Below are 12,607 nucleotides of genomic sequence, written 5' to 3'. Positions count from 1 at the left end.
TCACAAAGAGCGAGCGCGGCTGGGGCATAGTTGACCTACATCAGTAATATGTAGGTATATGATGAAGTACGAATGCTAAGGCAACAAAAAACACAAAAGTATCCCTTACCAAAAACAAATACAAAGTATTCCATATGAACATCAAGCACAAATACATAGCTGAACAAAAACAAATACAAAGTACAATTGTATACCATAGCAACAAGGAACATTGATTATACCTAAGAAACGATAAACAAATAAAAAATATACCATAGTAACAAGCAGAAAAAAACAATTAAGAAATACACGCATATTCCATAGCAACAACAAACCAAAAAATATATCAAAGCATAAATACAAAGCTTCAATATTCAATTGCAAGATTAAACTGAACGTACAAAACAAAACGAATAAATATCTACCGCTAAAAAATACAAAGTGTACTATTCAAATACACAGCATTCAGTGACAACAATGTACAATCGTCCACCACGATAACAACAAAAAATATTTACAACAAAATCTTCAGTATATCATGGCAAAACATATTTTACGTTTCTATGATATAAAAAAACATATATCACGTCAACGAACAAAAATAAGCATTCTAACACCAACAAATATAAATACAAGATCTTAATTATATGAGTGTTCATTTTATATGAAATTTTATGAACGAGTTTAAGAAGTTTTTATCTTTGCGAGCCTTGTCAAGCGAAAATTAAAACTTCGAGACAAGTTTCATAAAATCTCTAATGAAATGAACACAAATTTAAGATGTTTTTATCACACAACTACAAAAACCTACATTTCAAAGAATCTCACGTCAAAATGTTTGCAAAAATCTATCGGAGGCCGCCATTTTGTCCCGCCGTCCTCGAAATCATAACATCACGTCATTTTTCCTGACGTCATTTTATTGTTTCTGTCTTGTCGTCACAATGAATTTTCAGCATATAAAATAGTTTCATGTCATATAACACTAGTGACATATGCAAAAGTATTGCAACACGGGCGAAATCACTGGATGTCAGGCGGATTATGTGATAAAGTATACTATGTAATGCACTACGGCGCAATACTGCGAAGCTTACCAGATTCAGATATGTGTCAGTTTGGTGTCAAGTATTGATGGACATAAACTATAGGCGTTATATATGCCTTTCCACACATATCAAGAACAACTAAATGAAATTGAAATGGACACCCAAAATAGCTTGACATTTAAATTGATTACTAATAACCCACCAAGAAATTACGATTGTCTTTGCAAAGTAGTTGCAACCATACAATTAGCAACTACAAATCACTACCAAATCAACGATAAAAAATATCAAAATAATGCTAGCCTAAGTGGGGTTGACTCATTAACCGCCACAAAAAAATAGTGAAATTAGGTGTCTTATAAGTATTCTGTAATTCCAATAAATTTAAAAGAAATTGATATGTATATGGGTGTGATTTCACTTTCATGATCAATCTACACACGGGGTATTATATCAATGGGAGGTTACCATTCGAAAAAAATGTGTCCTTTATATCGGCACCAGAATGCACTACCGCGAAAGCAAATTTGATAATTCTTCATCATCGAAGTAAGGTTAAATTATCCACATTCTTATCCACGATACTCCAGGGGTTACATCATTGTCAATATATCCACCATAGAATATGGCATAGCAATGCTGAAGGTTACGTGTGCAACAACAGATGAGACAGATAGTTTGGTCTTTTGAAGTAATAACACTACACCGGTATGCAGTATCAGGATTTGACGCTTGGCGTTGCTCTTTTCACATTATTCAAATGAAGATTCCGTAGGCTTGTGATTGACCGGGTTTTTTGATTCTCGTGAAATGCGATAAGTTTTGCTATGACATGTATGTTTTTACGGCATTTTGCACAGAAATATACTTTTAACCACTTTATTATCGTAAGATACATATGTTCGTGGTATTTTGTTTAACCACGTTATATTCGTGAGATACAAATGTCCGTGCTATTTTTAGGTCACCTGACCATAGGTCATGGTGACCTATTGCGATAGTCTTTTGTCCGTCGTCGTACGTCGTCCGTCGTGCGTCAAATTCAGATTCTTTTATTTCTTTGTTTTTAACACATCGGAGAGTTGACATAAACATATACAATATAACAATGCAGACAGTGTTGGACAAACATATAACTACATTTTGCATTACAAAACAGGTACATTGTATGATTAATATACCATTTTATAAGACATAATATCAATGATTTATAATGCACATCTCAAAACCTTGCAATATTAATCAACTTAAATTAGAAATTAAATTATCTCGTAGATTTAAAGCCAAATCTGTATATTGTCCTAACCTGTTTAATTCCCCTATATTCTGGCTTGATAATAAAAGTACCAACGTAAACACACTAGGACGTCTATAATATTATGATTTAATATACTTTTTTTCTTAATTCAGAGTAACAATTTCATATAAGTATAAAGTGAAATTCATCTTCAATGTCATTAGCATTACATACCTCACACAATCTTTGAATTCTCTGACGATTCCTATATCTCCCTTGTTCAATATTTAAGTTATGTGAACTTAGACTTATAGGTGCAATATTCTTCTTATGTGAATTATTAATTGATTTCGTTAAGTAAAATTGAAGAGTGAATTTATCTATAAGATGTCTATAGAGAAACCCCTTTGATATTGTTTGTATATTTGAAATTAGTTCTTGTCTATAAACATAGGAAAATCTATTCTCAATATTTTTTAAGTAACTTTATCATCTACTGTCATATTAATCCAGAGATATGTCAATCCTAATATCCCCCCCGTATGTTTAAAATCCAACTGTCATCAGATCGTACACAGTTATTTGAGTAACAAATATTAAGCCAATTCTTAATTATACGTAATTTCCTTAATGTTGACAATGGCAATGTTCCGAGTTCACAATATACTAAATTATTACAAGTGCTCTTTTTACCCCTAGTATTTTTTTGACAAAAATTTAAATGAAACTTTTCTATATCTAAGGGTTTATGAAAACCCCAAACTTTCGCACTATAATATACTATTTATATATGTGTCAAATACAGAACATTGTGTACTTAAATTGATGATTTTTGAACTTTTGAACTTACTATTGATTGCATAATAAGCCTTATTGCCTTGTTCAGCAACATGTATTTGAGTCACATAAAATTTCCTTTAATAATTGAAAAGCATTCCAAGATAATTGATTCGGTCAACAATTTGTAATTCGCTTTCATTATAAAACCACTTTTCATTGTTTCTTATAATGCCCCCATTCCTAAACACAACTATTTTGTCTTATCAATATTCAAATTAAGGCTATGTTCATTATTGAAAGACTTCAGAGCATCTTATATTTGCTGTAATGTCTCTGGTGTTTCTGCACTGTATCATCTGCATACATTAAAAGAAAAAAAATACTTATTAAATTAAGTTCAATTGATGAACAGCATTCATTAATTAAGTGCATTTCACAATTATTTAGAAATAATGAGTACGAAATCGGGGAGAGAATTTCTCCTTGGAAGAGACCGATTGTATTTTGGAAAAAAATCTGAATAATACCATTTTGCCTAACACAAGATTTGACCGAGCTATTTAGTGATTGCAACATTTTCCCTCTTACACCCTGTTTAATCAATTTACTTCATAACTGAGATATATTAATACGATCGAATGCCTACTTATAATCCACAAAAACAACAATACTATCTCCCGCCCTTTTTACTTAAATACTTGTTAATTAAGGTTTGAAGTACATACATTAATTATGTTGCATCTATCGTTGAATAGCCCGGTTTGAAGCCAAATTGAGCATCTGTTATAATATCATTTTCAGTACTCAACTTTACTAAACGCTCATTCAATATGGATGTAAAAAGTTTACCCATACAGCTAACAAGAGTAATTCCACTGTAGTTATTAATATCTTCAGTATCACCTTTCTTAAAAACTAGTGTGATAGAACCAGTTGACCAGGCCTCTGAAAATATGCCCGAATGAAAAATGGCAATAAAAAGTTTGACCAAAAATGGAGCAAGTACGAATTGGTCCCTATGTGTCCTAGTGCAGCAGTGCCTCCGGAAATCACTCGGGCACAATTTTCTATACTTTTTTGCAGGTTTCCAAGTATTTTGTGCGTATACAAGCATTTATATATCGTTTTTGTCGATAACAAACATAACTATCATTCTTAATATCTACCGTACCACTCACAAAACGTCAAATTCATACTTTGTAGATTTGCTGTATAAATTCACTGCGGAAAGGTCTTCATATGTATATTTAAAACAAAATGTCTCGCTGAGAATTTGATATTTTATATGGTTCAGTTTTATTGCCTAGTAGGTAACCGATATAAAACAAGTACGATAAAATGCATGCAAACGTTTAAATAATGGTTTGCATAACCATTACTTTGCTCCATTAGCAGTAATAGGCACCAATTGTAGCTCTAAAGACGACAACATTTTCTAAAAGTCTTTTGAGATACAATATTGCAGCTAAAGTAAATATAAATCGAGCTTAATGAAACTTTTTGTGTAGACTAACATTGGAATGATCTGGGATGATTTCGAAAATCAGTTTAATTCAACGCTAATTTACGGTGTAATTGCCCTTTGCACTAATAATTATTAGTTTAAATTGTGAACGCGATAACTTGAGTAAATATTCACTGAGCTTAATGAAACTTTGTATGCAGACTTACATTGGGAAGATCTCAGACGAGTTTGAAAATGTAACTTACGGAGTTATTGCCCTTTATAATTATAATTATTGAATCTTGCGAACATAATAACTTAAGTAAATATGATCCGAGTTTAATGAAACTTTGCATATACACTTACATTGGAAATATCTGGAACAAGTTTGAAATAAGCTTGTTTCAACTTTAATTCAATTAAGAGTAATTGCCCTGTGCAATTATTATCATTGAATCTTGTGAATATGATAAATTGGGTAAATATTCACTCAGCTTAATGAAACTTTGTATGTAAACTTACATTGGGAAGATCTTGAGGTAGTTTGAAAATCAGTTTGATTCAATTGTAACTTACGGAGTTATTGCCCTTTGTAATTATAATTATTGAATCTTGTGAACATGGCAACTTTTAAAAGTAAATATGATCCAAGTTTAATGAAACTCTGCATATACACTTACATTGGAAATATCTGGAACAATAATTGAACCTTGTGAACACGGTAATGTGAGTAAATATGCAATTTTGTTTGTATGCAGACCTATCAGATGTATGTTCCAATTTCGTGAACAAAAGACATCAGTTGGCTAGTAAATTACATAACTAATTTGTATCAAATATCAGGTGATCGAGGCACATTGGCCTCTTGTATATTCGTGCGATACAAATGTTCGTGGTATTTTATATTCATGAGATACAAATGTTCGTGTATTTTATATTCATGAGATACAAATGTTCGTGGTATTTTATTCATGAGATACAAATGCGATACATGTATTTTGTTTAACCACTTTATATTCGTGCGATACAAATGTTCGTTGTATTTTATTTTGAGATTGTTTGTAGTACATGTATTTTGTTTAACCACTTTATATTCGTGAGATACAAATGTTCGTGGTATTTTGTTTAACCACTTTATATTCGTGAGAAACAAATGTTCGTGGTATGGTGTATTCGTGAGACACCAATAACCGTGGTATTTTATATTCGTGAGATACAAATGTTCGAGTATTTTGTTTAACCACTTTATATTCGTGAGATACAAATGTTCGTGGTATTGTGTATTCGTGAGATACAAATGTTCGTGGTATTTTGCAGGAGAGCTGGGACGCGACTTCAGATGTTACGCGAATAATATTTGATATGACTGCACGATTGTCAGTGAGAACCTGTGATCGCGAATTTCTGTACTCGCAAAAAGAAAAAAAAACAGGACGCGAAACATTTTATAATCGAAAACAAAGTTGTCTTTACAGTATTTATTAAAAGATATATTAAGTTCATTTATTTTCGTTGCAAGCACATATATAAAGGTTCCTTTATTTCGGTGTTTAGTACTGAGTCAAAATGTCGATGGTTTATGTTTTGAATTTAAAAAATTCTAACTTCGAAGATGCAATAAAATTATGGGACGCAATGCATATAATACATATACAATGTAACTGGTTGCAATCCATTGCAATAGTATGGTCCAATGATAATATGATATTGTCCAAATCACATAAGCCATACTTAATTTTTTAATTTATTTCAAATGCACAATCATATGCTGAAAATTTACTAAATACACTATGTTATAATTTGCTTTTAAATTGCTGTATTATTTAGGACATTCATTAATAAGTTACGTAGGCGATGTACGAAAACACAATGTATAGTACTATTATAAATAGTCATTTATTGCACATGTTTAGCAATTATCAAAAATAAACACTCAGAGACTCATTTTGTTTGTTATACTTGCATTTACATGTACAGATGTATTAAAATTTTCATATCATGCAACATACATGTATGAACGCATTTGTCACATTTTAAGGTAGAATGCACAGACTGTATCACAAATTGAACTTTCAAAACCATTATTTTATATAAATCTTCAATTGTCACGAGTTTTCGAGTTAGAAGAAGAATAAAACGACTTATTTTTAAAACCGTATTTGATTCTTTTGAAAAAGTAATCATTAAACTTCAACTTTAGTCCCAGTTTGATTTATATGTGTCCATTCAGCTCAACATCACGATCTACCAAAACCCAAACATTGAAGAATGCATTGGAATGTCTCTGATCATTTATGGTTATTTTTAACAGAACAGCACTGTATGGGTCACGAAACATGTAATTTACACGAAGATTTAGTCGTTTAGGGGGTAACTGGGACACTGTCACGTGGCTGGTATTATTCTCCGAGTCACGATTTAGCCCCGCCGGTGAGTATAAAGGAGAGGTGTACCCCGGGTGAGTCCTTACCGATCCAGCGAGCACATTGTATACGTACGTAGTGCAGTGTATCAGAGACGGGCAACGCCAAGGAACCGAAGCGTAACTGAAATACCGACAGATATAACAAACGTTACAAGGTAAGTGTCTGTAACTTGTATATCATTCCATGTAATACATTAAATACCATTAAAATTAGGGCCGAGTGGTTGAGATGTCCCGACATACATATGTATTATACCACAACTTTCCACCTCTGGGTCGCAAGTTCGAATCCCATGTGGGGCAGTTAATTGTTCTAGGACTGACCGCTGCCGCGGTAGTTTTTTGCTCCAGTACCCAGTTTCACGAACATTCTTTTAAGTTAAGGAATTCCATAATTTTCACATAGGTTAGCGTTGCAGAAGTTACAAGAAACATCTTAAGTTAAGGAGCCTCCCTTAAAACCTTTAATGCAAACCAATGTATTTTTTTTTAAAGTAAAGGAATTCCTTAAAGTTAAAGAACGTTCGCAAAACTGGGCCCAGGTACAGTGTACCCTGTTTTGAAAATAAAACTAATCCAAATTATCCGAGCATTTTTCTTCGAATTTTAAAGTTTTAGGTGCCGTAACTGGGCAAAAATTTTGGCATGTTGATTTCTTCGTTAATCTATTGAAAATCATATGGTTTGAATAATTAAGCCGTGAAAATCATTCAAATGGCTTCAAATGCCTTATAAACGTTAGTTACAACACAGAAATTATGTACCGGAAAATTGTTATTTTTTATGCCTTATGTATATTTAGATGGAAAATTTCCTACAGAAATCACTTAATAATTACTAATAACATTGTAAAAATGTGAAATGAAATTGTAGACCACAACTTGGCTTCATGGTCTGACCGTAGGTACTCATTTAATGATTTTTGGCAGTACTGCTAAAAATCATTTTCTGCTCTTATTTATAGTTGTGAAATTAAAACCAATGCATTGAAAGTACTGTACTTTTCAAAATGTTAGTAACTTTTGGTGATGAATAACATATTAAAAGCTTTCTTGATTCGTGAGTATGAAAAATACGGCACATATAACTTTAAACTTAATTGTAAATTTAAGTAATTTACGATATCATATTAATACAATATTATATATACTGCTAAATAATCACAATGATATTACAGTTTAATATGTTCTATTTTAATTTACATTGTAATTCACTTCGGATCAAAAATTAATACTATATTTGGGATCATCCATATAAGATTTTATATGCGGACAATGCATAATTAGGAAACGCCTTTTTAGAATCGCAAGTATAAGATGTTAATAATCTTAGATACACTTTATTTTATAATTCCTGTACAAATATTCATTACAAATAATTCCAGATTTAATTTATCTTAATACAAAAAAAATCTCAACAAAATTAATGAATAAGTTTCCTGATTCGCTATACCTGAATGAGAAAATTTTGTTTATGGGAAAATTTATTTCAAACAATAACACATTTTCTTACAAGTTATTAAACATTCTATATGCTGTTTCAAACAAGTAAAAGGAGATTGGATGCGGGATTTTACTTTGATTACGTTCTAGAGCACCAATGTGCTTACATTCTTACTACAACTGTACAGTATTATGCTGGATATACTAGTATCTATCATTCTAGACTTATGCGACTATTTAAGCATAAATTGTGAACAAAGCTAATTAATAAAAGGACCAATAGTTATTTTAAATTGTGTTCACGCACATAACATATAGCCGGGTATTTCTTCGCGACTTCGCGGGACATTTGTTATAATCGCATAAATTGATTCGCGAAATATTGAGAAATGGTTCAATCATATCGTTTTAAGATATGTTCAAGCTACTTTTCTCGTTTCTAGATAAAATCGCAAAAATGTTGACCCGCGAGTATAACCGGCTATACGGTAATAAATAGTTAGTATATGGATAAAGTACAAAATTAAATGAAATATATTCACTCAAATATTACTGTAAAGCTAAGGGGTTTACCCATATTCAAAATTACACAATACACACATGCGTTGCATAGATATCCACAAATCATTGACATACATTTCTGTGTTTCATTTTTCAAAATTATTTTTTTTTAAAGTTACATTGAAATTGACAAATGACAAGTTTTCTTTCATTTCATTATGTTTAACTCTTAAGTTGTATGTGCCGTAATTGTCATTCTCAGGAATTAAAAGAGTTTTTAAATATTTCATTCTCCGGCAAAATTTACCAACATCTTGTGAATTACAACACTAACAAAGCATAGGTTTTAATTTTACAAGTACAAATAAGACATTATATTATCGTCTTTAGTGCAGTGAAATGGGTACATACTGTCAGACCCCAAAGGCAACTATAAGTTCTGGTCTACAATTTTGATTCATTTCACACTTTCACAATGTTATTAGTAGTTAACAAGTGCTTTCTACAGGTACGTTTCCATCTAAACAAACATAACGCATACGAAACAAGATGGTTACAGTGCAAATTTTGTGTTGTACTTAACGTTTTTTAAGGCATCATACATTTTCTCTGTCCATTTGAATGATTTCCATAGCATAATTAATCAAACCTGATCGTGTTTTTTAATTGATTACTCAAGAAAACGTAACATTAACAAATAACTGTCAAATTTTCGCCCAGTTATAGTACATATAACTTAAATTAAGAAGAACAAGAGGCCCATTGGCCTTTACGGTCACCTGATTTTGAGTATATAATGAAACAAATAAAAGACATATAAACACTCTTTTCTGGGCCTTGAAGTAGGTCAGTGATTTATAAATTTAACTTTTTAGTCTATGAAGAGTATTTGCTTCCATCAAACCTGTGAACTTTGAAGAAGAATTTTTTTTGAAATTTTAGTCATTTTGACCCCTTTTGGTCCCGCCCTTCTGGTCCACCATAATTCTAACCAAGTTTGACTAATTTCCTTTGGAAATTGAGCAAAAAATGTTCATATATGTGATTTTCCTACATGTATATAAACTATAGTAAACTTGACCCCCTACCCAGGGGGAAACGTGAGACCCCAGTGTCATATAATTCACATTTTTTGTAAAAGACCTTAAGACATTTCTATCTGTGAAAAGTATTTGATTCTACCATTTCCAGAATTTCAGAAGTTTTAGCCTATTTGACATCTTTTGGCCCCGCCCCTAAGGCCCCTGGGGGTCGGTCATAGAAAATTTGTTAATAGGACTTAATGGACATCTCATACTGATAATTCTGACAACATTTGATTCATTTCCTATTACAAATGACCAAATAATGCTCAAATATGTGTTTCCCCTATATAAACTATAGTAAACTTAACCCCCTCCCCAAGGAGAAAAGAGAGACCCCAGGGTCATATAATTCACATTTCTTGTAAAGGACCTTAAGACCTTTCTATCTATGAAGAGTATTTGATTCTACCACATCTGTGAGTAGAGAAGAAGATTTTTGAAATTTTAGTCAATTTTATACCTTTTGGCCCCTCCCACAGCCCCCTCGGGGGGGGGGGGGCAATATAATTCACAATTCTGATTGGCCTTATGCCTTAAAAGGTTTATGCAAAATTTCATTGAAGTTGCTTCAGCAGTTTTGGAGAAGAAGTCAAAAATGTAAATTGTTTACGAACATATAGAGACCGCAGAACCAAATTATTTCGCTATATACGATATATTAACGTTTGCCGCTGTCAAGGTTAAATGGAGTTTTCAAGTCTGGTCACCTGTCACTAATTTTGAAGAATGGCATCTCGCATACCTGTAAATAAAAAGAAATAAAGATCTACCATCTTGCTAAATTTTTATGTGGGGGGTGCCATCTTATGTTGAATTCCGCACCAAAAATTGACCAAAATATTCATGAAATTCTAATATTGATTACCTCCCCCTGTCAGACACACACTTGACAGAATTTTAAAATTTCCTTATATATTTTACATCTACATGTATTGCCCAACCCACACATTAAACATTTGAAACTGATGCACTCTGGATACCCAATCAGCAGGCTCCGAAACATTCACCTCTCTATGAAATCTTGTGCCCAAAAGGGGATTTCCAGGAATCTATTTTTGGTTTGATTCTGCGGTCCCTACGACGGACGACGGACGACGGTGGACAAAAGGTGATTAGACTTCGTCTCAGGTGACCTAAAAACAATGGCAATAACCATAGCCTCGGTTTTCTTTGAACACTTTTAATTAAATTTTGAGCTGGAACATTGAAAATAAGGAATAACTCGACATTTACTTACCAAATATTTTATATTTTTATAGATGAGGCTGTTACTACTTACCATCGGCCTATGTTTAGTCGCCTCTGTCCTCGCCAGACCAGGCCGAGTCAGACGTCAAGAGGGGCCAGCCGAGACCCAGCAACCTCAAGCCACAACAACCCAACGACCAGCTGTCACTGAAGATGGCACCGATGATAATGGCAACGACAAGGGTGATGGTACTGACCAAGATGATGGTACCGAACCGGATGAAAAAAATGGCGATGAAGATGATCAAGAAATTGACGATGGAAATATCCAGGGAAATGGTGAAGGGAATGACGAAGGAAATGGCCAAGAAAATGATGATGGAAAAAGTCAAGGAAATGGTGAAGGGAATGACGAAGGAAATGGCCAAGAAAATGATGATGGAAAAAGTCAAGGAAATGATGATGGAAATAGTCAAGGAAATGATGATGGAAATAGTCAAGGAAATGATGATGGAAATGGTGAAGAAAAATGTAATGGAAAGGGTGATGGAAAGGGTAAAGGAAAGGGTGATGGAAAGGGTAACGGAAAATGTAAAGGGAAGGGTAATGGAAAAGTTGATGGAAAGGGTGATGGAAAGGGTAACGGAAAAGTTGATGGGAAAGGGTGATGGAAAGGGTGATGGAAAGGGTAACGGAAATTGTGATGGAAAGAAAAAAGGAAACTGTAAAAAAAGTGGTTAAATCGCCAGAGATACACGAGTTACATGAACGAACTTAAGAACCGCGTTCAAAACAAGTCTACTACGAGGTACGAAAAAAAAAACAATTTGAAAACAACGAACTTCCGGCAAGATAAAATCAAAATGACGAACTATCAAACAAAAATTATAATGTCTATTTAAATAAAGATTACCACATTTCAGATATATGCGTAGTATTTTTGTAGCTGAACGATGAGAGATGGCTTTTTAATGGGGGGTTTAATGTTAGCGTTTGTTTGAGGTACAATGTAAACTAAAAGACATTTATATATGAGTTTAGTTCAAACAGTACACGCATTTTATTCATATTTTGATATATGTACACTCAAAACATTTGATATTTGGAATTGGAAAACAAGCCAAAAGCCAATCTCTCCCGGGGTGCATTGCGGTCCTCACAATTTCATAATTTGTGAATGTGGGGACCGCAATGAACCCTGGGAGAGATTTTCCAAAAGCCTTTCCCAGAAACATCAAAGCAAACAAGTCGTCGACACTTATCCTCGATTTACAGGCGTTACGATCACTGACGGAGTTAAGGAGAGAAAAAAAGACTTCACTTCTGTAAAAGATGTGCTCGAAATAAACCGAAGCGGTTTATGATGAGAGTTCGCTCAGATATCAGTAATGTTTTTCTTTATGTGCTGGTAACTAAATTTCAAGCCAATAAAAATGCTAGTTACAAGATTTGAAATATAATGATATATATATCTATA

At 33.0% G+C, this 12,607-nt stretch overlaps 1 protein-coding gene across 2 annotated transcripts; it reads left to right on the top strand.

The window, feature by feature from the left end:
* The first annotated feature begins 6,711 nt into the window (after positions 1-6,711).
* Positions 6,712-12,052, top strand: LOC138323725 (uncharacterized). 2 transcript variants are annotated; one of them, XM_069268524.1, is made up of 3 exons: positions 6,712-7,069; positions 11,202-11,744; positions 11,794-12,052. In XM_069268524.1, exons 2-3 carry the CDS (start codon positions 11,202-11,204, stop codon positions 11,869-11,871), a joined length of 621 nt encoding a protein of 206 aa, XP_069124625.1. In that variant the 5' UTR covers positions 6,712-7,069; the 3' UTR covers positions 11,872-12,052. The 2 variants fall into 2 exon arrangements, with proteins under 2 accessions (XP_069124625.1, XP_069124626.1); XM_069268525.1 differs by having other exon boundaries at positions 6,900-7,069; positions 11,202-12,052.
* The last annotated feature ends 555 nt before the right edge of the window (positions 12,053-12,607 follow it).

Source organism: Argopecten irradians, chromosome 5 (assembly GCF_041381155.1).
Source record: "Argopecten irradians isolate NY chromosome 5, Ai_NY, whole genome shotgun sequence".
Taxonomy (NCBI): domain Eukaryota; kingdom Metazoa; phylum Mollusca; class Bivalvia; order Pectinida; family Pectinidae; genus Argopecten; species Argopecten irradians.
Note: the sequence above shows the minus strand (reverse complement) of the source record. Positions and strands in the feature narration are given on the sequence as shown.

Excerpts from the sequence above, each read along its gene's own strand:
- LOC138323725 (XM_069268524.1), top strand. The coding sequence starts at position 11,202 with ATGAGGCTGTTACTACTTACCATCGGCCTATGTTTAGTCGCCTCTGTC. Across the intron at positions 11,745-11,793 it reads AAGGGAAGGGTAATGGAAAA|GGTGATGGAAAGGGTGATGG; the intron begins GTTGATGGAAAG and ends TTGATGGGAAAG.